The 24,881-nt window shown below is 41.4% G+C and overlaps 1 protein-coding gene across 2 annotated transcripts in view; it reads right to left on the bottom strand.

Annotated features, from left to right (window-relative positions):
- LOC133615263 (thyroid hormone receptor alpha) overlaps positions 1-24,881 on the bottom strand; it is a 299,909-nt gene that overhangs the window by 111,839 nt on the left and 163,189 nt on the right. For both annotated transcript variants that reach the window (XM_061973731.2, XM_061973730.2), the window contains exon 3: positions 23,781-23,965. In XM_061973731.2, the coding sequence (XP_061829715.1) occupies positions 23,781-23,836 (56 nt within the window). In that variant the 5' untranslated portion in view covers positions 23,837-23,965. The remainder of the gene's footprint in view (positions 1-23,780; positions 23,966-24,881) is intronic.

The following is a 24,881-nucleotide window of genomic DNA, read 5'->3' on the forward strand; positions in this document are numbered from 1 at the left end:
GTACAACATTCGGCGCCCTCCACAATCAGTATTAACAGTGTGCCAGCCTAACAAATGTTATACAATATACATCTTCTGCTTGCACACGTACGTGACAGCAAGGCATACTTGGTCAACAGCCACACAGGTTACACTGACGGTGACCATATAAAACAACTTTAACACTCTTACTAATATTGCGCTACACTTTGAACCAAAACCAAACAAGAATGACAAACACATTTCGGGAGAACATCTGCACCTTAACACAACATAAACACAACAGAACAAACACCCAGAATCCCATGCAGCCCTAACTCTTCCGGGATACATTATACACCCCTGCTACCACCAAACCCCGCACCTACCCCAAGTCTGCTCCCTCACACATCAACCCCCCCCCCCCTCTCTCTGTGCGACGGTTGAGGTGGGCGGGGTTTGGTAGCGGGGGTGTATAATGTATCCCGGAAGAGTTAGGGCTGCATGGGATTCTGGGTATTTGTCCTGTTGTGTTTATGTTGTGTTACGGTGCAGATGTTCTCCCGAAATGTGTTTGTCATTCTTGTTTGGTGTGGGTTCACAGTGTGGCGCATTATTAGTAAGAGTGTTAAAGTTTTTTTTATACCGCCACCGTCAGTGTAACCTGTGTGGTTGTTGAGTAAGTATGCCTTGCTGTCACCTATGTGAGCAAGCGGAAGCCCGATACAACTTGTGGCTGATCAGGCACGCTGGTTGTAGTCGGCGCTATATGCTATACAATCACGGCATGCATGACGCTGACAGGCGCTATTCATATAAAACTCGCGTGCCGCACCAGCTTAAAGATTCCATATAAAGGTGTGGGCAGCGTGTCTGAGACCTCTGATTTATACACAGCACAAAGCAAAAAAAAAACTATGTATGCAGTGTTATTTCATTTAAAATTTCAAAAAGTTTTTGCGGCTCCCATTGTATTCTATAATTTGTGAAACTGGTCAAAATGGCTCTTTGACTGGTAAATGTTGCCGACCCCTGTCCTAGGGGATCCCGAGGCGTTCCCAGGCCAGCCGGGAGACATAGTCTTCCCAACGTGCCCTGGGTCTTCCCCGTGGCCTCCTACCGGTCGGACGTGCCCTAAACACCTCCCTAGGGAGGCGTTCGGGTGGCATCCTGACCAGATGCCCGAACCACCTCATCTGGCTCCTGTCCATGTGGAGGAGCAGCGGCTTTACTTTGAGCTCCCCCCGGATGGCAGAGCTTCTCACCCTATCTCTAAGGGAGAGCCCCGCCACCCGGCGGAGGAAACTAATTTCGGCCGCTTGTACCCGTGATCTTGTCCTTTCGGTCAAAACCCAAAGCTCATGACATTAGGTGGGGATGGGAACGTAGATCGACCGGTAAATTGAGAGCTTTGCCTTCCGGCTCAGCTCCTTCTTCACCACAACGGATCGATACAGAAGATGTCGCACCTCACGATGCACTCTTCCCTCACTCGTGAACAAGACTCCTAGGTACTTGAACTCCTCCACTTGGGGCAGGGTCTCCTCCCCAACTCGGAGATGGCACTCCACCCTTTTCCGGGTGAGAACCATGGACTCGGACTTGGAGGTGCTGATTCTCATATAGTTAGTGGGCGGCCGAGGGTGGAGTCGGCTCTCTTGGTTGCTTTGTTTGGTCTGCTCCTGTCTCTGGCCATGCTCCCTCCACCCCAGCAGACGATGGCGTGGAACACCGCAGAAGCCACCACAGTGTATATGTTTCTCCATTCATCCATCCATCTTCTTCCGCTTATCCGAGGTTGGATCGCTGGGGCAGCAGCCTAAGCAGGCAAGCCCAGACTTTCCTCTCCCCAGCCACTTCGTCCAGCTCTTCCCAGGGGATCCCGAGGCGTTACATAGTCTTCCCAACGTGTCCTGGGTCTTTCCCGTGGTCTCCTACCGGTCGGACGTGCCCTAAACACCTCCATAGGGAGGCGTTCGGGTGGCATCCTGACCAGATGCCTGAACCACCTCATCTGGCTCCTCTCCATGTGGAGGAGCAGCGGCTTTACTTTAAGCTCCTCCCGGATGGCAGAGCTTCTCACCCTATCTCTAAGGGAGAGCCCCGCCACCCGGCGGAGGAAACTCATTTTGGCCGCTTGTACCCGTGATCTTGTCCTTTCGGCCATAACCCAAAGCTCATGACATTAGGTGGGGATGGGAACGTAGATCGACCGGTAAATTGAGAGCTTTGCCTTCCGGCTCAGCTCCTTCTTCACCACAACGGATCGATACAGAAGACGCCGCACCTCACGATGCACTCTTCCCTCACTCGTGAACAAGACTCCTAGGTACTTGAACTCCTCCACTTGGGGCAGGGTCTCCTCCCCAACTCGGAGATGGCACTCCACCCTTTTCCGGGTGAGAACCATGGACTCGGACTTGGAGGTGCTGATTCTCATATAGTTAGTGGGCGGCCGAGGGTGGAGTCGGCTCTCTTGGTTGCTTTGTTTGGTCTGCTCCTGTCTCTGGCCATGCTCCCTCCACCCCAGCAGACGATGGCGTGGAACACCGCAGAAGCCACCACAGTGTATATGTTTCTCCATTCATCCATCCATCTTCTTCCGCTTATCCGAGGTTGGATCGCTGGGGCATCAGCCTAAGCAGGCAAGCCCAGACTTTCCTCTCCCCAGCCACTTCGTCCAGCTCTTCCCGGGGGATCCCGAGGCGTTACATAGTCTTCCCAACGTGTCCGGGGTCTTTCCCGTGGTCTCCTACCGGTCGGACGTGCCCTAAACACCTCCATAGGGAGGCGTTCGGGTGGCATCCTGACCAGATGCCTGAACCACCTCATCTGGCTCCTCTCCATGTGGAGGAGCAGTGGCTTTACTTTGAGCTCCCCCCGGATGACAGAGCTTCTCACCCTATCTCTAAGGGAGAGCCCCGCCACCCGGCGGAGGAAACTCATTTCGGCCGCTTGTACCCGTGATCTTGTCCTTTCGGTCATAACCCAAAGCTCATGACCATAGGTGAGGATGGGAACGTAGATCGACCGGTAAATTGAGAGCTTTGCCTTCCGGCTCAGCTCCTTCTTCACCACAACGGATCGATACAGCGTCCGCATTACTGAAGACGCCGCACCGATCCGCCTGTCGATCTCACGATCCACTCTTCTCTCACTCGTGAACAAGACTCCGAGGTACTTGAACTCCTCCACTTGGGGCAGGGTCTCCTCCCCAACCCGGAGATGGCACTCCAACCTTTTACCGGGTGAGAACCATGGACTCGGACTTGGAGGTGCTGATTCTCATATATGTAGGTATATGTTTCTTTTACTTTTTATTCATAGCTGTATGTAGAAGTGGCTGGTTGCATCAGCTATGCTCTTTTAATGTCTTTAATGTCCTCTGTGTTCTTTGATGTTTGATGTTTCCCTCTTACACACATGTAAGAGGGATGTGTGCCATGGTTATGAGTTGTTTGTTCCCTTGGTCTCAGTCTGGACCCCCTCTCCAAGGGCCTAGGCTCAGACCAATTTTTTTTTCTCAACCCCCGATTCTTTATCTGTATCTCAACTTTTTTGTAAGGTGCGCCGGAAGTTGGCAGACCCGTCAGTGATCCTGTTCTGTCTCCCTGTAACGTTTGTCTGATCTTGAATGGGATTGCGCTGAAAATGTGAATTTCCCCTCGGGGATTAATAAAGTATTTCTGATTCTGATTCTGATCAGAACGGCGGTGGGGATTGGTGGACGGTGGCGACGTTTCATGGCGGCACTGTTCAGCAGCCGTTACGCATCCTGTGTTCACTATTCTTTATTTATTTTAAAATTGCCTTTCAAATGTCTATTCTTGGTGTTGGGTTTTATCAAATAAATTTCCCCAAAAAATGCGACTTATACTCCAGTGCGACTTATATATGTTTTTTCCCTTCTTTATTGTGCATTTTCGGCGGGTGCGACTTAAACTCAGGTGCGACTGAAAAATACTGTAAGTTGCAGTGACGTGCAGTCACTAGAGGCAGGTGGGGGCCTCACCTGCCATCATGGAAAGAAAAAAAATTTAAAAAGAAAAAAAATAAATTTAATTGTTATATGTATCCAGTGATTATACTATAAAGTTATTTTCCATTTAACTTCACCAGTTTTAGATTATTTTTATTCAAAATCGCTGAATTTTCACATTTGTCGTTCAAATACTGAGAAGAGACGGTGCGGTGAACAGCAGCCAGTTGAGGCACGTCACTCAGTGCCTCAACATGGATTTCGCAATGACTCGGCTAACTGCTGGCCTGCTGTGCAGTGAGACCGTATTGCTATATGAATTATATTATACATTTCCATAGTTTAGTTAGCTGAGGTATATAATGTACAGTGTTTTTTGTCAACAACTGTATGTGTGTAACGTATTTCTTGTGCTGAGCGATCATAAAACGGCTGCAAAAGACGCACTGGCCGAGGCTCGCCTCCTGCACCCCCGCCGTAGAATTGTTATATCAACTAAAGCCCACACTTAAACTTTCCACGTGCAAGATTGAATCTATTTAAAAAAAATATTTCATAAGAAGCCAAAAAGTGCAAAAACAATAATGTTGGTGTTGGAGGAGTTGTGAATGACTGCAGGGACACAACATTAGGTACACCTGCAGACGGCACGTGTACCTAATTCACAACTCCTCCTACACGAACATTATTGTTTTTGCACTTTTTGGCTTCTTATTAAATAACTTTTGTAACCTATTTTCATGGGCTTTCCTCTTTGTGATGTTAAGTTCCTGTTATGCGCTGTTATACAGTATATGCCTTGAGCTCTTATTTTGAAGGCGCTAAGAGCGGAAGTGATGTCACGTTGCGGAGGTTTTTGAAAGAAGGTAAATAAAGTGGTCCTCGTGTAAACTGGAGCCTCCGTGTTTGTTATTTTGTAGTTTCATACAGTATAGGCGACATTTATAAACCCTCGGTTACACTTTTTTAAATAGATTCAATCTTGCACGTGGAAAGTTTAAGTGAGGGCTTTAGTTGCGGCACATGGACTTAATTTATAAGTAAAGGTAAGACCATAATAACGTTGTTTTTTTTATTAAATGTGTGCTACAGTTTGTATGTGTAAAGTTAAAGTTAAGTTAAAGTACCAATGATTGTCACACACACACTAGGTGTAATGAAATTTGTCCTCTGCATTTGACCCATCCCCTGGTTCACCCCCTGGGAGGTGAGGGGAGCAGTGGGCAGCAGCGGCGCCGCGCCCGGGAATCATTTTTGGTGATTTAACCCCCAATTCCAACCCTTGATGCTGAGTGCCAAGCAGGGAGGTAATGGGTCCAATTTTTATAGTCTTTGGTATGACTCGGCCAGGACATACTTGCCAAGCAGGGAAGAATGCTGGTATGAGCTTTCAAACATAACCCGTTAACTGCTGCCAATCAAATGGTGATACTCTTTAGGGTTCATATGTTTGTAAATCTGACTGTGATGAAGTCAGTGCCTCACCAGCCATCAACCTCACCGCACGTCACTGGTAAGTTGTTTCTTGATAAGGAAAGACGTTAATGCCCCTTGTTTTCATGTTGGCATTAAAGATAGCAAGCTGGCGCCAGTCTGTCCATGAGTTTATCAAAGTGCAGTTATTAATCACGTTGTTTTTTTTTGATCATTTTAATATAAAACGGTAATACTAACCGTCATATTCATTGTACAAGGGAATTCCTTTGTTTATGCAAAAAAAAAAGACTTTTAAAAGACAAAAGTTAGATTGTACGTATTCATTGTATATTGAATTTGTAAAAATGTGTTGCAGGGTCTTGTGACCAATCAAGCATTCTATTAGAAGCAGCAGTATTGCATCGCTTCAGTCATGGGAGCAGAATTTGTTGCACACTTTGATCACAGCGCTTTTTTTAATATCCATATTAAGCAAAGGGCATGCATATACAGTAAATCTTTCACTAGAACTCGAGATGTCCTCATCCCGATCACGGGACAATATTTGCCTTTTTTAACTTATCAGCTGATGAGCTGCCGAGACTAGTCGACCAGTTATGTCCCAGTGTTTACATGTCTAAATATTGTGCATACTTCTATATTCATATATATGTTATATAATATATATATATATAATTATATATATAACCATATTTCTCGTTAGACACATGCAGGAGTTGCATGAATTTCAGAAGACCGGCTCAAATTTGAGGGCAAGCTGCGAAGTCGCATCTAAGATACCAATCCTCACCACCATGGCGGAAAATAAACCATGTTTCTTCCAAGTAGCATTATCACTGGAAAACCAGAGGAAAGGGAATGGCTAACACACACGGTCACACCAAGCAGGACGACACGCAAAGCTAACTGCTAAAGCTGCAACGTAAAGTCGGCTTGATTCATATGTCGATGCTATCGATACCGAGTACTGTATAAGTATAAACAATACTTAAATGATTAGATCAGATGTGTCGTCATTTTATCTGGCCCACAAACACCTGGAAATTATATGTGTCAATAACATACTTCATATTTTCTCACTAAATGTAATGGAATTTTTTTCATTTTAACAGAAAAAATATATGTACTGCTTGAGATTGCATACTTTTTCAACTTTAATAGTATACATTAATGCAACAAATGTTACAGTATATTATCATACTTTCCAAACATGTTGTCAAAATGATCGCTGTTGGCTATTTTTGTGTTTTTTACACATAAATGTACCGGAAATTGGTACCTGTTGAGTACACAAAAAGGACTATTGCTCATCCTCTTTGTGTTCGGGCTCAAAAATATAAGGTTCTGGTTCATAATTTTTTCCCAAAGTAATCGTTGTTGGCTCTTTTTGTTTTTTTACACATAAACGTACCGGAAGTTGGTACCTGTTGTGTACACAAAGACGATTATTGCTCATCCTCTTTGTGTTCGGGCTCAAAAATATAAGGTTCTGGTTCATAATTTTTTCCCAAAGTAATCACTGTTGACTCTTTTTGTTATTTTACACATAAACATACCGGAATTTGGTACCTGTTGTGTACACAAAGAGGATTATTGCTCATCCTCTTTGTGTTCAAGCTCAATAATATAAGGTTCTGGATCATAATTTTTTCCTAAAGTAATCACTGTTGGCTCTTTTTGTTTTTTTACACATAAACATACCGGAATTTGGTACTTGTTGTGTACACAAAGAGGATTATTGCTCATCCTCTTTGTGTTCGGGCTCAAAAATATAAGGTTCTGGATCATAGTTTTTTCCTAAAGTAATCACTGTTGGCTCTTTTTTTTTTTTTTTTTTTACACATAAATGTACCGGAGATTGGTACCTGTTGAGTACACAAAAAGGACTATTGCTCATCCTCTTTGTGTTCGGGCTCAAAAATATAAGGTTCTGGTTCATAATTTTTTCCCAAAGTAATCGTTGTTGGCTCTTTTTGTTTTTTTACACATAAACGTACCGGAAGTTGGTACCTGTTGTGTACACAAAGACGTTTATTGCTCATCCTCTTTGTGTTCGGGCTCAAAAATATAAGGTTCTGGTTCATAATTTTTTCCCAAAGTAATCGTTGTTGGCTCTTTGTTTTTTTTACACATAAACATACCGGAAATTGGTACCTGTTGAGTACACAAAGACGATTATTGCTCATCCTCTTTGTGTTCGGGCTCAAAAATATAAGGTTCTGGTTTATAATTTTTTCCCAAAGTAATCACTGTTGGCTCTTTTTGTTTTTTTTACACATAAACGTACCGGAAATTGGTACTTTTTGAGTACACAAAAAGGACTATTGCTCATCCTCTTTGTGTTCGGTTACAAAAATATAAGGTTCTGGTTCATAATTTTTTCCCAAAGTAATCGTTGTTGTCTCTTCTTTCTTTTTTTACACATAAATGTACCGGAAATTGGTACCTGTTGTGTACACAAAGACGATTATTGCTCATCCTCTTTGTGTTAGGGCTCAAAAATATAAGGTTCTGGTTTATAATTTTTTCCCAAAGTAATCACTGTTGGCTCTTTTTGTTATTTTACACATAAACATACCGGAATTTGGTACCTGTTGTGTACACAAAGAGGATTATTGCTCATCCTCTTTGTGTTCGGGCTCAAAAATATAAGGTTCTAGATCATAGTTTTTTCCTAAAGTAATCACTGTTGGCTCTTTTTGTTTTGTTTTTTACACATAAATGTACCGGAAATTGGTACCTGTTGAGTACACAAAAAGGACTATTGCTCATCCTCTTTGTGTTCGGGCTCAAAAATATAAGGTTCTGGTTCATAATTTTTTCCCAAAGTAATCGTTGCTGGCTCTTTTTGTTTTTTTACACATAACGTACCGGAAATTTGTACCTGTTGAGTACACAAAAAGGACTATTGCTCATCCTCTTTGTGTTCGGGCTCAAAAATATAAGTTTCTGGATCATAGTTTTTTCCTAAAGTAATTACTGTTGGCTCTTTTTGTTTTGTTTTTTACACATAAATGTACCGGAAATTGGTACCTGTTGAGTACACAAAAAGGACTATTGCTCATACTCTTTGTGTTCGGGCTCAAAAATATAAGGTTCTGGTTCATAATTTTTTCCCAAAGTAATCACTGTTGGCTCTTTTTAATTTCTTTACACATAAACATACCGGAAATTGGTACCTGTTGTGTACACAAAAAGGACTATTGCTCATCCTCTTATGTGTTCGCGCTCAAAAATATAAAGTTCTGGTTTATAATTTTTTCCCAAAGTAATCGTTGTTGGCTCTTTTTGTTATTTTACACATAAACATACCGGAATTTGGTACCTGTTGTGTACACAAAGAGGATTATTGCTCATCCTCTTTGTGTTCGGGCTCAAAAATATAAGGTTCTGGATCATAGTTTTTTCCTAAAGTAATCACTGTTGGCTCTTTTTGTTTTGTTTTTTTACACATAAATGTACCGGAAATTGGTACCTGTTGAGTACACAAAAAGGACTATTGCTCATCCTCTTTGTGTTCGGGCTCAAAAATATAAGGTTCTGGTTCATAATTTTTTCCCAAAGTAATCTTTGTTGGCTCTTTTTGTTATTTTACACATAATGTACCGGAAATTGGTACCTGTTGAGTACACAAAAAGGACTATTGCTCATCCTCTTTGTGTTCGGGCTCAAAAATATAAGGTTCTGGATCATAGTTTTTTCCTAAAGTAATCACTGTTGGCTCTTTTTGTTTTGTTTTTTACACATAAATGTACCGGAAATTGGTACCTGTTGAGTACACAAAAAGGACTATTGCTCATACTCTTTGTGTTCGGGCTCAAAAATATAAGGTTCTGGTTCATAATTTTTTCCCAAAGTAATCACTGTTGGCTCTTTTTGTTATTTTACACATAAACATACCGGAATTTGGTACCTGTTGTGTACACAAAGAGGATTATTGCTCATCCTCTTTGTGTTCGGGCTCAAAAATATAAGGTTCTGGATCATAGTTTTTTCCTAAAGTAATCACTGTTGACTCTTTTTGTTTTGTTTTTTACACATAAATGTACCGGAAATTGGTACCTGTTGAGTACACAAAAAGGACTATTGCTCATCCTCTTTGTGTTCGGGCTCAAAAATATAAGGTTCTGGTTCATAATTTTTTCCCAAAGTAATCACTGTTGGCTCTTTTTGTTATTTTACACATAAACATACCGGAATTTGGTACCTGTTGTGTACACAAAGAGGATTATTGCTCATCCTCTTTGTGTTCGGGCTCAAAAATATAAGGTTCTGGATCATAGTTTTTTCCTAAAGTAATCACTGTTGGCTCTTTTTGTTTTGTTTTTTACACATAAATGTACCGGAAATTGGTACCTGTTGAGTACACAAAAAGGACTATTGCTCATCCTCTTTGTGTTCGGGCTCAAAAATATAAGGTTCTGGTTCATAATTTTTTCCCAAAGTAATCGTTGTTGGCTCTTTTTGTTTTTTTACACATAAACGTACCGGAAGTTGGTACCTGTTGTGTACACAAAGACGATTATTGCTCATCCTCTTTGTGTTCGGGCTCAAAAATATAAGGTACTGGTTCATAATTTTTTCCCAAAGTAATCACTGTTGGCTCTTTTTGTTTTTTTTACACATAAACGTACCGGAAATTGGTACCTGTTGAGTACACAAAAAGGACTATTGCTCATCCTCTTTGTGTTCGGGCTCAAAAATAAAAGGTTCTGGTTTATAATTTTTTCCCAAAGTAATCACAGTTGGCTCTTTTTGTTTTTTTACACATAAACGTACCGGAAATTGGTACCTGTTGAGTACACAAAAAGGACTATTGCTCATCCTCTTTGTGTTTGGGCTCAAAAATATAAGGTTCTGGTTCATAATTTTTTTCCAAAGTAATCATTGTTGGCTCTTTTTTTTTTTTTTTTTTTTTTTTTTACACATAAACGTACCGGAAATTGGTACCTGTTGTGTACACAAAGACGTTTATTGCTCATCCTCTTTGTGTTCGGGCTCAAAAATATAAGGTTCTGGTTCATAATTTTTTCCCAAAGTAATCGTTGTTGGCTCTTTTTGTTTTTTTTACACATAAACATACCGGAAATTGGTACCTGTTGAGTACACAAAGACGATTATTGCTCATCCTCTTTGTGTTCGGGCTCAAAAATATAAGGTTCTGGTTTATAATTTTTTCCCAAAGTAATCACTGTTGGCTCTTTTTGTTTTTTTACACATAAACGTACCGGAAATTGGTACTTTTTGAGTACACAAAAAGGACTATTGCTCATCCTCTTTGTGTTCGGTTACAAAAATATAAGGTTCTGGTTCATAATTTTTTCCCAAAGTAATCGTTGTTGTCTCTTTTTTTTTCTTTTTACACATAAATGTACCGGAATCTGGTACCTGTTGAGTACACAAAAAGGACTATTGCTCATCCTCTTTGTGTTCGGGCTCAAAAATATAAGGTTCTGGTTCATAATTGTTTCCCAAAGTAATCACTGTTGGCTCTTTTTGTTTTTTTACACATAAATGTACCGGAAATTGGTACCTGTTGTGTACACAAAGACGATTATTGCTCATCCTCTTTGTGTTCGGGCTCAAAAATATAAGGTTCTGGTTTATAATTTTTTCCCAAAGTAATCACTGTTTGCTCTTTTTGTTTTTTTTTTACACATAAACATATCGGAAATTGGTACCTGTTGAGTACACAAAAAGGACTATTGCTCATCCTCTTTGTGTTCGGGCTCAAAAATATAAGGTTCTGGTTCATAATTCTTTCCCCAAAGTAATCGTTGTTGTCTCTTTTTTTTTACACATAAACGTACCGGAAATTGGTACCTGCTGTGTACACACAGACGATTATTGCTCATCCTCTTTGTGTTCGGGCTCAAAAATATAAGGTTCTGGTTCATATTTTTTTCCCCAAAGTAATCATTGTTGTCTCTTTTTTTGTCTCTTTTTTTTTTTTTTTTTTTTTTACACATAAACATACCGGAAATTGGTACCTGTTGTGTACACACAGACGATTATTGCTCATCCTCTTTGTGTTCGGGCTCAAAAAAATAAGGTTCTGGTTTATAATTTTTTCCCAAAGTAATCACTGTTGGCTCTTTTTGTTTTTTTTACACATAAACGTACCAGAAATTGGTACCTGTTGAGTGCTGGTATTGATTCCCAGGTGGTACCGCATCAGTTCAAAGGTGAAAGACACTCATACCTATGCCTATCTTTGAGTGGGGTTAGACTGTGCAGTAAACTGCATGAAGATGACTCCGGTTACGTCGTGCTTATCTCCAACCGTGCATTGCTAGTTATTTATATGAAAACACATGCTGATGATGCAATGCATGTATATATGAGGGCAAGTCACCATGGACACCGCTGCTGCGGGGCGCGTTTAATGAAGCGCATTGCAAAAGTAGCTTCTACCTCCGGGAGGTAATTGGACAGTGGTGTGTGCGCGCTATTTGTGTGCGAGCGGTTTCCCCTGTGATCAGACGGGTTTGCAATGGTATGCTTCGGTATGCATGCTTGTTGTGCCAGCAGTAATGACTGTGTGAGAACTGCTATAGGTAGGATGCGGTATGTGCGCACATATTTGCATGAACCCATGTGGGTGTGTGGATTAGATAGACCAGCGAGCGGCGAGGGGCAGATGGAGTAAGCGAGATCAGGGGACGGCTCAGGCGTCTCAATATGTGACGACAGCAGGGGGGATTGTTGTGTCGTGTTTGTGCGCATGTGCGTGTTTATCACGGTGTCATTGAGCGTGCACGTGTTCTTGCGAGTGCTGCCTCATGCCCCGGACTCTACCCTTCGGTTATTTCTCCGTCTCAGAACATTGTGGGTGCTCTCTCCTTGCTTTCTGCTACACACACACACACACACACACACACACACACACACACACACTGATGCAGCACTTAACAAGACCAGTGTGCAGGAGAATAAATAGCCTGTGTATGTGTGTTGTTAACAAGTTCAATCTCCATCCATCCATCCATTTTCTACCGCTTGTCCCTTTCGGGGTGGCGGGGGGTTGCTGAAGCCTATCTCAGCTGCATTCGGGCGGAAGGCGGGGTACACCCTGGACAAGTCCCCACCTCACCGCAGAGCCAACACAGATAGACAGACAACATTCTCTTATTATTATAATCAAATGACAGAAGTCATTTCCATTTCTAATATAAGTGTTTAGGCCCACTTACAATGACAATAACAAAAAATATTGTTTTTCATGAACTGTGTACTTGTATTGTTTGTCTGGGTGGAGGTCCTGCTTTGGAAATAATTTGTACCCCTTTCAGACATTGCATTTAGTTCCCATTAAAACATTCACATGTTGCACAATGAGATGTAAGCAGGGGATCATGTCCTGTTTGTAAAAAAAATATTTTTATTAGTATTTATTTAATATACTAACAGCATTTCATGATTCATATTTATAAATTAAGATTCCTAATAAATGACACTAGAATAAGCACACATTTGATTGGTAAATCATAGTGTAACGACCTGGAATTACACGTTATGTGCGGTGTTGGAGTTGTCCGACTTTTTGTGTGGCTGTAAACGCATCACTGGCTAAGTGCCATATGTGTTGGCGCAAGTGAGAAAGAGCGAGCGGCTGCTGTTGATATAACAAAGTTGCTTTTGGTCTGGTTTGTACTGCAGAAAATGACCAGTTTTGCTAGATATCATTTTTTTTACTAATGTTTTGGTGATGTGTTTATGGCCGACAATAAAGATTTTTGCTCAGTAAAGTGATGGATGGAATTCATGTGCTCAAAGCATCTCGACAGACATTACAATAGATGACAAAAACTGTTTTCGCTGTCGTGTCGTGTCGAAAATTGTTAGGCGCTTATTTTTTTAATTAGATTTTGTGCGTGGCATAGATTTGCCGTGCGCAGAGGACGCTTGAGCAGTGCGCAATTGCACAGGCGCGCACCTTAGAGGGAACGTTGCCTGTGAATGTGTGTTGTTGTGCCACAGACGATTGTGAGATATTACACCAAATTAAAATTCTCTTGCGAGCATTTGTCACCCGCTCTGTATACAACACAGCAGCGAGGGACATTGATACCCAACTGGAGCTCTTGAATGTAAACAAAAGTGGGCGGAACCATACAAATATGGACTGTAACGGTACCAAGTAAATCATCACTATATGGTCAATACTACAGTGTAGGGTTGTACGGTATACCGGTACGTGTATAGTATCGCGGTACTCATGAATTGTAGATTGTTTGAAAGGTACCGGGTTTTTTGGGGGGGTTTTTTTACAGGCATGACGGCGCATCGTCACGTCATGACATTGCTGGTTTTACAAGCAGAGGAGCATGTTCGGCAGTGCACAATCACAGAGTACTTACATGCAGAGGGCCGCTTGTAGCTGCAAATAATGTATGAATTTGCCTCTGGATTTCATTATTAATTATATAAATTGTTTTAAGTATACTGTCGATTTTACATTTACAAAATTTTACTGTAAAATATAGTGTTTTTTCTTTAATTTTTTTACAAAATTTTTCAGTGAATGGAAAAACAGTACCACTGTCAAAAAATGCCAGGACCTTCCATTCAATTGTATTTTATTTGGAACATGTTAAAATCATCACGGTTAGTACCCAGTCTGTGGAATGCTCTCCCTGACCACCTGAGGGCACCACAGACTGTGGATGCTTTTAAAAAAGGGTTAAAAACCCTTCTTTTTTTTTAAAAAAAAAAGCATTTTTTTAGATGTATGCATACTAGTTTTAGCTATTTGGCTATTCTAGTTTTTATTTTATTTATTTATTTATTTATTATCTTTTTATTTTAATACACTGTAGCACTTTGAGGTTGTTTACTCAATGTAGAGTGCTTTTTACAAATAAAATCTATTATTATTATTATTATTATTATAGTGCGTGTGCCTCACAATTCGAAGGTCCTGGGTTCGATCCTGGGCTCGGGATCTTTTCTGTGTGGAGTTTGCATGTTCTCCCCGTGACCGTGTGGGTTCCCTCCAGGTACCCCGGCTTCCTCCCACCTCCAAAGACATGCACCTGGGGATAGGTTGATTGGCAACACTAAATTGGCCCTAGTGTGTGAATGTTGTCCATCTATCTGTGTTGGCCCTGCGACGAGGTGGCGACTTGTCCAGGGTGTACTCCGCCTTCCGCCCGAATGCAGCTGAGACAGGCTCCAGAACCCCCCACGACCCCGAAAGGGACAAGCGGTAGAAAATGGTTGGATGGAAGTTTACAAGTGTCTGTGTTAGTATTATTAACTTACAACGGCATTATTTTTGTATTGTTTCAGTGTCACAAATCCTGCAGTAATCTCACCAAAACGTCATCCTGGAACTATTGAGTCTGTTTTGCCGATTGGAGAGCTAACTCCTGCAGCTAGTGGGTCCATGACGATGACTTCTGTTTTGTTTGATCAGCCGTTTTACTGCCGTGTGACAGACAGGCTCCAGCACCTCGAAAGGGACAAGCGGTAGAAAATGGATGGATGGATGTTAAAATTTCTCAAGCGCACATTTTTGCTCAAGTTATAAATGGTCCAAAAGGAGTAGGAACAAACAGTGCTAGTCTTGACCCACCCCCGTGCCATAAGCAGCATTTCAAAGAAAGATAAAAGAAATGAACCCCACATGAACAAGCGCATGGAAACTTGGCAACAGAGGCAAGGAAAAATCCCCCTGTAGGAAGAAACCTCGAACAGAACCTAGGCGTTGTGGGGTCTCGACCAGTTGGGTAGGCAAATACACATCAGAGTGCTTAGATGTTGCTTGTGGTGTACCCAGGGGCCAGTTCTTGGTCCAAAACTATTCAATATACAAAGCAACAACATTTGTACAAGCACAAAAGACCTACAGAGAATGCTATTTGCAGATGACACCACAACATTCCTCTCAGGAAAAAAGACATCAAGTACACACAACACAAAGTGTCAGGCAATAGTTCAATATTGAATACGGCAAAACTCATTCCTGAACCAAAAGTCACTTCATACTTGGTGTTGCCATACCTGAGTAACTGTGTGCAGACCTGGGACAACACCTGTTAAAGGGAAACATTATCACAATTTCAGAATGGTTAAAACCATTAAAAATCAGTTCCCAGTGGCTCATTATATTTTTCGAAGTTATTTTCAAAATTTTACCCATCCCGCAATATCCCTAAAAAAAGCTTCAAAGTGCTTGATTTTAACCATCGTTATAAACACCCGTCCATTTTCCTGTGACGTCACATAGTGAAGCCAACACAAACAAACATGGCGGAAAGAACAGCAAGCTATAGCGACATTAGCTCGGATTCAGACTCGGATTTCAGCGGCTTAAGCGATTCAACAGATTACGCATGTATTGAAACGGATGGTTGTAGTGTGGAGGCAGGTAGCGAAAACGAAATTGAAGAAGAAACTGAAGCTATTGAGCCATATCGGTTTGAACCGTATGCAAGCGAAACCGACGAAAACGACACGACAGCCAGCGACACGGGAGAAAGCGAGGACGAATTTGGCGATCGCCTTCTAACCAACGATTGGTATGTGTTTGTCTGGCATTAATGGAAACTAACAACTATGAACTAGGTTTACAGCATATGAAATACATTTGGCAACAACATGCACTTTGAGAGTGCAGACAGCCCAATTTTCATCAATTAATATATTCTGTAGACATACCCTCATCCGCTCTCTTTTCCTGAAAGCTGATCTGTCCAGTTTTGGAGTTGATGTCAGCAGGCCAGGGAAGCTAGGGTCGATAGGGGGTTTAGCTCGCTCGTCTGCGGGAACAAACTGCCGCCATTGCTTGCCGTGCTACCGAGGTCCTTTGTCCCTGAATTGCTCACACACTCCGGCAGATTCAATGGGGGTCTGGCGGCAGATTTCTTTGACTTTATCGTTGGAAATGCATCTGCTTTGAGTGTCGCAGGATATCCACACATTCTTGCCATCTCTGTCGTAGCATAGCTTTCGTCGGTAAAGTGTGCGGAACAAACGTCCAATTTCTTGCCACTTTCGCATCTTTGGGCCACTGGTGCAACTTGAATCCGTCCCTGTTCGTGTTGTTACACCCTCCGACAACACACCGACGAGTCATGATGTCTCCAAGGTACGGAAAACAGTCGAAAAAACGGAAAATAACAGCGCTGATTTGACTCGGTGTTTGAGAAAATGGCGGATTGCTTCCCGATGTGACGTCACCGCTCCGAGAGCGAATAATAGAAAGGCGTTTAATTCGCCAAAATTCACCCATTTAGAGTTCGGAAATTGGTTAAAAAAATATATGGTCTTTTTTCTGCAACATCAAGGTATATATTGACGCTTACATAGGTCTGGTGATAATGTTCCCCTTTAAAGTACACTTGATTCACTCACAGAATTGCAAACAAGACCAGTCAGAATGATACATAAGGGCGGGATTTAGAGAACATACGATGAACATACCATGTTTATCAATCCTCAAATATTCAAATAAAATGATCGCGTACATTTTGAAACCACAGAACTCATGTACAAAGCAAATAATGGGCTGCCCAGAAATGTGCAACAGTACCACAAGAGAAGGAAAATACAGTTTCTACTCAAAAAAACTGAACCTTTAAAAGCTTTTCGTGTATCTGTATGTGGGATTAAACTATGGAATGGATTAAGTAAAGAACTCAATGTACTAACATGAGCCAGTTTAAAAAACAGTACAAGCAGATGGTGTGTACAAAGTATACAAATTAACTGTTGAAGTAGTGTGTGATATTGCTAATAGACACACACTATGGGCCAGGTCTAGAATTAATTTGGCTCTGCTATCCTACGCCTTGTGAACATTGCTATTATTTATTTCTCCCTACGCTCTGGCCCTCTATCCTCACACAGTGCCTCCTAGCTTTTTACTTCATTTAGATTGTGTCCAATGCCATTTTTTTGGGTCCATAAAAACTGCAGCTGCACATTTAATCAGTAAATCCCAACCACTGTGCTGTGGCATATTAGTGTAGTGCGGGTACTTTCCTGGCCCGCCTGCAGTCCAGACCTGTCTCCCATCAAAAATGTGTGGCGCATTATGAAGCGTAAAATACGACAGCAGAGACCCCGGACGACTGAAGCTCTACATAAAACGAGAATGGGAAAGAATTCCACTTTCAAAGCTTCAACAATTAGTTTCCTCAGTTCCCAATCGTTTATTGAGTGTTGTTAAAAGAAAAGGTGATGTAACACAGTGGTGAACATGCCCTTTCCCAACTACTTTGGCACGTGTTGCAGCCATGAAATTCTAAGTTAATTATTATTTGCAAAAACAAAATAAAGTTTATGAGTTTGAACATCAAATATCTTGTCTTTGTAGTGCATTCAATTGAATATGGGTTGAAAAGGATTTGCAAATCATTGTATTCCATTTATATTTACATCCAACACAATTTCCCAACTCCTATGGAAATGGGGTTTGTAAACAGAAACATAATTCAATTTGGATTCAATATTGAGGAGAGTCGTCTGTACACAGTACCCTTGCACGGTATCTCAGCCCGCTCTGCCAAAAGATTGCATGCCTTTTTCTTTTATTTTGGACCCTCCCCGACCACATGGCCACCGCTTTTTCCAAAGGACAAAGGTCGCAAAAAGTTCACAGAAAAGGTCGTAAGCAATTCACAGAAAAGGTCAGATCAAAAAGAGTTCGTAAAAAACTTAAAAAAGAGGTCCATATAGTAGTTCAAAAAGAGTTTGTCTGGAAATTGGGCAGATCCTGCCATCTCTCCGCTTTGAAGTCTTTGGGTTAGAACAATATCTTTCTGTTGATTACCATACATGAGAGAAAACAGAAACATCTTACAGTGGAGTTTTACGAGCCTTACTCTTGGTAGGTTTCAAAGACAGCTTTTGTCTTCTCACCAGACCCTCAATGTAACACAACGTTTTTGTGATAATATTAGAAACAATTATTCTAACAGATTACCTCTCAAAATACCATAATTTATGTCAACACATGACTACTGCTGGGGAAATACTATACAGAAACACATTTACTGGGCATTGAACCATCTCATTTAAAAATCAATAAACCCGCATCGGCAATTAAAACATATCTTATGTGGTACTGTCAAAATTAAAACATACTAAACGTGAAAAAAATAAAGAAATCAAATATTTGAACTCACAATTTGTTGTACCCTATTCGACGCCGTATAAGCCAGTGGTACCGCTCGTAGTCGGTTGATTCGAGTGGAAATGGCGAGCATTTCCCCATTTCATCGCCAGAACAGCTGAGCTAGCTTCCGGGATTGGCCGACATCGTCTCACAAGATGTAGTTTCTCTTTTGAATATCCTTCTTGAAAATGGCCTTGCAAATATATATCTGCCACCTAATCAACGTTTTGTTCTCCTTCTTTGTGGGTCAACACCTACTCAGTGGCCTAGTGGTTAGAGTGTCCGCCCTGAGATCGGTAGGTTGTGAGTTCAAACCCCGGCCCATACTTGCCAACCCTCCCGAATTTCCGGAAGACTCCCGAATTTCAGTGCCTCTCCCGAAAATCTCCCGGGACAATCATTCTCCCAAATTTCTCCCGATTTCCAGCCGGACCTAAGGCATGCCCCCTCCAGGTCCGTGCGGACCTGAGTGAGGACAGCCTGTCGTCACGTCCGCTTGGCCAACCAAAAAGTACCACTATAGTGTTCTGTGGTTACTTTTTGGTTGGCCAACGGTTGCGCACCCTGACGGCAAGTGTAGGAGTCGGTTCTGAAGTATGAAGTAAAGAGACGTAACTTCGTCATATCGCCTGGTTATTGACTCCAACCCAGAATATTACACTGCCCATACCTACGCTCCTTCAAAGGCTGTGCTACTGGCTGCAAAGCATTGCACTTTCAAATACAACAATGAGTAGAGAGGTTGGCAAGTATGTCCTGGCCGAGTCATACCAAAGACTATAAAAATTGGACCCATTACCTCCCTGCTTGGCACTCAGCATCAAGGGTTGGAATTGGGGGTTAAATCACCAAAAATGATTCCCGGGCGCGGGCACCGCTGCTGCCCACTGCTCCCCTCACCTCCCAGGGGGTGAAGAAGGGGATGGGTCAAATGCAGAGGAAACATTTCACGAACATGCTATACGTTTACCAAACAATCTGTCACTCCTAATCGCTAAATCCCATGAAATCTTATACGTCTAGTCTTATGTGAATGAGCTAAATAATATTATTTGATATTTTACGCTAATGTGTTAATAATTCCACACATAAGTCGCTCCTGAGTATAAGTCGCACCCCCGGCCAAACTATGAAAAAAACTGCGACTTATAGTCCGAAAAATACGGTACTCACTTTGGACAAGTGAGTACCCAATCACAGTCTCGTTAATGTCAGGCTACTTAGATAGGCCACTGTCAACAACTTGTGATCTGATTGGCTATCGCAACTGTCTATCAACTGTATGTGTTCTCAAATTCATCCGCCGACAGACTGATATGCATCTGTATGCAATCACAGTTCACGTTCACGTTCAATGTGAGGCCAGCTAGAAGGCCTTACTGAGAACAGCTCGTGATCTGAGTGGCTATCGCAATTATCTATCAACTGTATGTGTTCTCAAATTCATCCGCCAACAGACTGATATGCATTTGTATCCAATCACAGGACGCGTAAATGTCACGTTCGACGTGAGGCCAGCTAGAAGGCCTTACTGAGAACAACTCGTGATCGCAATTGTCTATCAACTGTATGTGTCCGTTCACTTACAGTGCACGGACGCCTGCATTGTTGATTCTGAAGGCCCCGGGGCTGATTTCGTACAGTATGGCAACATAAGCTAGCTGAATTCTGATTGGATAAAAACTCTAATATTTGTAGGTGCTATGGTAATGTAATCAAGCTCGCGTTGTTAGCAATAATGCTAACACAAGGTTAGTGCATGTGCCTCACAATACGAAGGTCTTGAGTTCAATCCCGGGCTCGGGATCTTTCTGTGTGGAGTTTGCATGTTTTCTCCGTGACTGCGTGGGTTCCCTCCGGGTACTCCGGCTTCCTCCCACCTCCAAAGACATGCACCTGGGGATAGGTTGATTGGCAACACTAAATTGGCCCTAGTGTGTGAATGTGAGTGTGAATGTTGTCTGTCTATCTGTGTTGGCCCCGCGATGAGGTGGCGACTTGTCCAGGGTGTACTGCGACTTCCGCCCGAATGCAGCTGAGACAGGCTCCAGAACCCCCCACGACCCCGAAAGGGACAAGCGGTAGAAAATGGATGAATGGAAGTTTACAAGTGTCTGTGTTAGTATAATTAACTTACAACGGCATTATGTTTGTATTGTTTCAGTGTCACAAATCCTGCAGTAATCTCACTAAAACGTCATCCTGGAACTATTGAGTCTTTTTCGCCGATTGGAGAGCTACCTCTCGCAGCTAGTGGGTCCATGACGATGACTTCTGTTTTGTTTGATCAGCCGTTTTACTGCCGTGTGACAGACACCGTTTTGAAGCAATTAAGGTATGTAAATAAACATTTACAGAATCTTTCTGTGTACATAACTAATTCTTGCATTGATATATACCGTATTTTTCGGACTATAAGTCGCAGTTTTTTTCATAGTTCGCCCCGGGGGTGCGACTTATACTTGTATGTGTGGAGTTATCAACACATTACCGTAAAATATCAAATAATTTTATTTAGCTCATTCACATAAGAGACTAGACGTATAAGATTTCATGGGATTTAGCGATTAGGAGTGACAGATTGTTTGGTAAACGTATAGCATGTTCTATATGTTATAGTTATTTGAATGACTCTTACCATAATATGTTACGTTAACATACCAGGCACGTTCTCAGTTGGTTATTTATGCCTCATATAACTGTTGTTCACTATTCTTTATTTATTTTAAATTGCCTTTGAAATGTCTATATATAGGGCCACATGTCATGATTATGTGGGTATGATTTAGATTTGACATTTAAAACGGCTAAACGCAATTCAATGTGAGTCAATTTATGCTAAGCTAATGTCAACATCTTGGCATTTATGTGGAGACAAAGCTGGACCTCTTTGCAAATATTCAAATAAATTGAAATTTGAATATTTATATATTTGTATAAATTTGGGGGCGGCATAGCTCGGTTGGTAGAGTGGCCGTGCCAGCAACTTGAGGGTTGCAGGTTCGATTCCCGCTTCCGCCATCCTAGTCGCTGCCGTTGTGTCCTTGGGCAAGACACTTTACCCACCTGCTCCCAGTGCCACCCACACTGGTTTAAATGGAACTTAGATATTGGCTTTCACAATGTAAAGCGCTTTGAGTCACTAGAGAAAAGCGCTATATAAATATAATTCACTTCACTTCTTCTTGGGTTAGGGTTTTATCAAATAAATGTCCCCAAAAAATGCGACTTATACTCCAGTGCGACTTATATATGTTTTTTTTCCTTCTTTATTATGCATTTTCGGCCGGTGCGACTTATACTCCGGTGCGACTTATACTCCGAAAAATACGGTATGCGGCCTTTAGTCCGGTGTGAATAATATGTTTGTTTTATTCTCCCTAAAATTTAATGAGTGCGGCTAATATACAGGTGTGCTCTATAGTCCGGAACATACGGTATATATAATTCAACAATGTGACCGAATCCCTTCTTCAACTCTAATATACCGGATAATAAGGAGGAATGCATGTTGTTTTGTTTTTGTGCTCTAGACTGTTCTGGATGTCTTTGAACTCAGGCACCCAATTTGTGAAATGAGGCATTGAAGGCAGAGGAAGTGTGTGTGTGTGTGTGTGTGTGTGTGTGTGTGTGTGTGTGTGTGTGTGTGTGTGTGTGTGTGTGTGTGTGTGTGTGTGTGTGTGTGTGTGTGTGTGTGTGTGTCTGAACACGTGCAGGAGGACAGACAGCGAACGCTCAGATGGCCTTTCACTTTACCTGTCCTATAAATACACTCTCTCTCAGTTTATCCATGCCACATACATATATAATAATATCATACTTGCCAACCCTCCCGGATTTTCCGGGAGACTCCCGAAACTCAGCGCCTCTCCCGAAAACCTCCCGGGACAGATTTTCTCCCGAAAATCTCCCGAAATTCAGGCGGAGCTGGAGGCCACGCCCCCTCCAGCTCCATGCGGACCTGAGTGACGTGTTGACAGCCTGTTCACACGTCCGCTTTCCCACAATATAAACAGCTAATGATCGAAGGCGAGTTCTTGGTTTCTTCTGTGGGTTTATTGTACGGCAGTTTCATTAACGTCCTCCCAGCGCGGTAACAACACATAACAGCAGTCAAGTTTTCGTCTACCGTAAAGCAGTACGTCTGCCGTAAACATCAATGTTGTGACACTTTTAAACAGGACAATACTGCCATCTACTGTACATGCATATGTGACCCACCCATAATGTGTCACATTTTTGTGTTGATTTATTTATTTTATTTTGTGGTTTGAATTCGTTTTTGGAGCTGTCATTACACATTTATCAGTATTCACATTGGTCAGTAGGGGGCAGTAGGGCGTTTCTTCCCAATTGAATGCTATCACCTGCAGACCGGAAGTGTCTTGTCATTCTGATGAGAGCGACCAGTCTGTGAAAAATTGAAACGTCCTGTGTGCTTTTTCCTCCTGTATAACAGGTTAGTTTTGGTGAATCAACTCACTGAATAATATCCATGTGATCTGTATAAGTTTAAGTACACATTCTGATGGTGGAGCCTAACTCTAAAGTGTTTGTGAGTTGTAGTTTGTATTTGTGAATGAATCCAGTGCACAGCTGCAGTAATCAATACAAAAAGGCGACGTGAGTGCGCAATGTTTATATAGGAACTTCTGATCCTAATTCAGACTCCCAAATTAGAGCTCCCGTTTTCTTATTGATTTTATAATGTATAATTGTATAATGTGTGTGTTCTGAAAAAGTGACAGAGAATAGAACAAGGATGGACAATTCAACCCTTAACTCAACAATGAGTAGATGAGTGTTATGTGTGTGTATATGTGTAAATAAATGAACACTAAAATTCAAGTATTTATTTTATTTATATATATATATATATATATATATATATATATATATGTAATAATATATATATATATATATATATATATATATATATATATATATATATATATATATATATATATATAGCTAGAATTCACTGAAAGTCAAGTATTTCTTATATATATATATCTTAACCACGCCCCCAACCACGCCCCCACACCCCACCTCCCGAAATCGGAGGTCTCAAGGTTGGCAAGTATGAATAATATGCAGCTAATACTGATGCTCTGGGTTTGATAAATATACACCTTGAAATATTAACATGAACGTAAAGTTCATCATTGGTCAAGGTGATGATGACATCCCAGGTCATGTGCTCGTCGGACACTTTGGCAAGGTCGTCGGCGGCAGTCGCGTAGAAGAGTTCATTTTACCTTGCTAAGACGTTAACGCACTCACCCTTTCTCATCTTTCTCCGACGAGTTGCTATTCTGCTTCTTTGACGCTGGCTCCATTCAGCCCTCAGTTCCATCCAGCGGCCAATCACAGGACAATGAGGCCGACCTTGCCAGCCCGTTCAGGATTGGCCCGCGGACCTCTCAACAGGCAGCCACCGGGGAATGGGCAGCTGAAGCCAAAGCAAGCTGGAAAAGGAGAGACAAGAGGATTTTAAAATGGTAGATATTCTACCAAGTTGCATTAATGTGATCAGCGCGGTGTGTTTATTTGATCACGTCTGGGAAGAAATGATTTGTTAGAGTGTTCTGTCTGCACTACAGACAATCATTAACTGGTGGACACAGTATAATACGTGGTGTAGCATAATGACGCTTTCAGACCTCAGAATTCGGGAGATTTTTTGGGGGGGTGTGGGGGGGGGTATATTTATAGTTAGAATTCACTGAAATTCAAGTATTTCTTATATATATGTAGGGCATACTTGCCAACCTTGAGACCTCCGATTTCGGGAGGTGGGGGGAGGGGGTGGGGTGGGGCGGGGGTGTAGTTAGAGGCGTGGTTAAGAGGGGAGGAGTATATTTACAGCTAGAATTCACTGAAAGTCAAGTATTTGTTAGATATATATATATATATATATATATATATATATATATATATATATATATATATAGATTGACCGGTTTTGGGCCATGCTCGGGAGAGATGTAAGATTCCAGACTCTAATACATTTGATGAAAGCACTTTTGTGCGTTCCACACATCAATGCATCATCAGAGAGGGTGTTCAGCATGGTTAGAAAAATAGTGACAGAGAATAGAACAAGGATGTACAATTCAACCCTTAACTCAACAATGAGTAGATGAGTGTTATGTGTGTGTATATGTGTAAATAAATGAACACTGAAATTCAAGTATTTCTTTTATTAATATATACATATATATATAATAAAAAAAAAATATATATATATATATAGCTAGAATTCACTGAAAGTCAAGTATTTGTTAGATATATATATATATATGTATATATATATATATATATATATATATATATGTATATAAGTATTTGTTAGATATATATATATATATATATCTAACAAAT

The sequence above is a fragment of the Nerophis lumbriciformis genome, linkage group LG22 (genome assembly GCF_033978685.3).
Source record: "Nerophis lumbriciformis linkage group LG22, RoL_Nlum_v2.1, whole genome shotgun sequence".
Taxonomy (NCBI): domain Eukaryota; kingdom Metazoa; phylum Chordata; class Actinopteri; order Syngnathiformes; family Syngnathidae; genus Nerophis; species Nerophis lumbriciformis.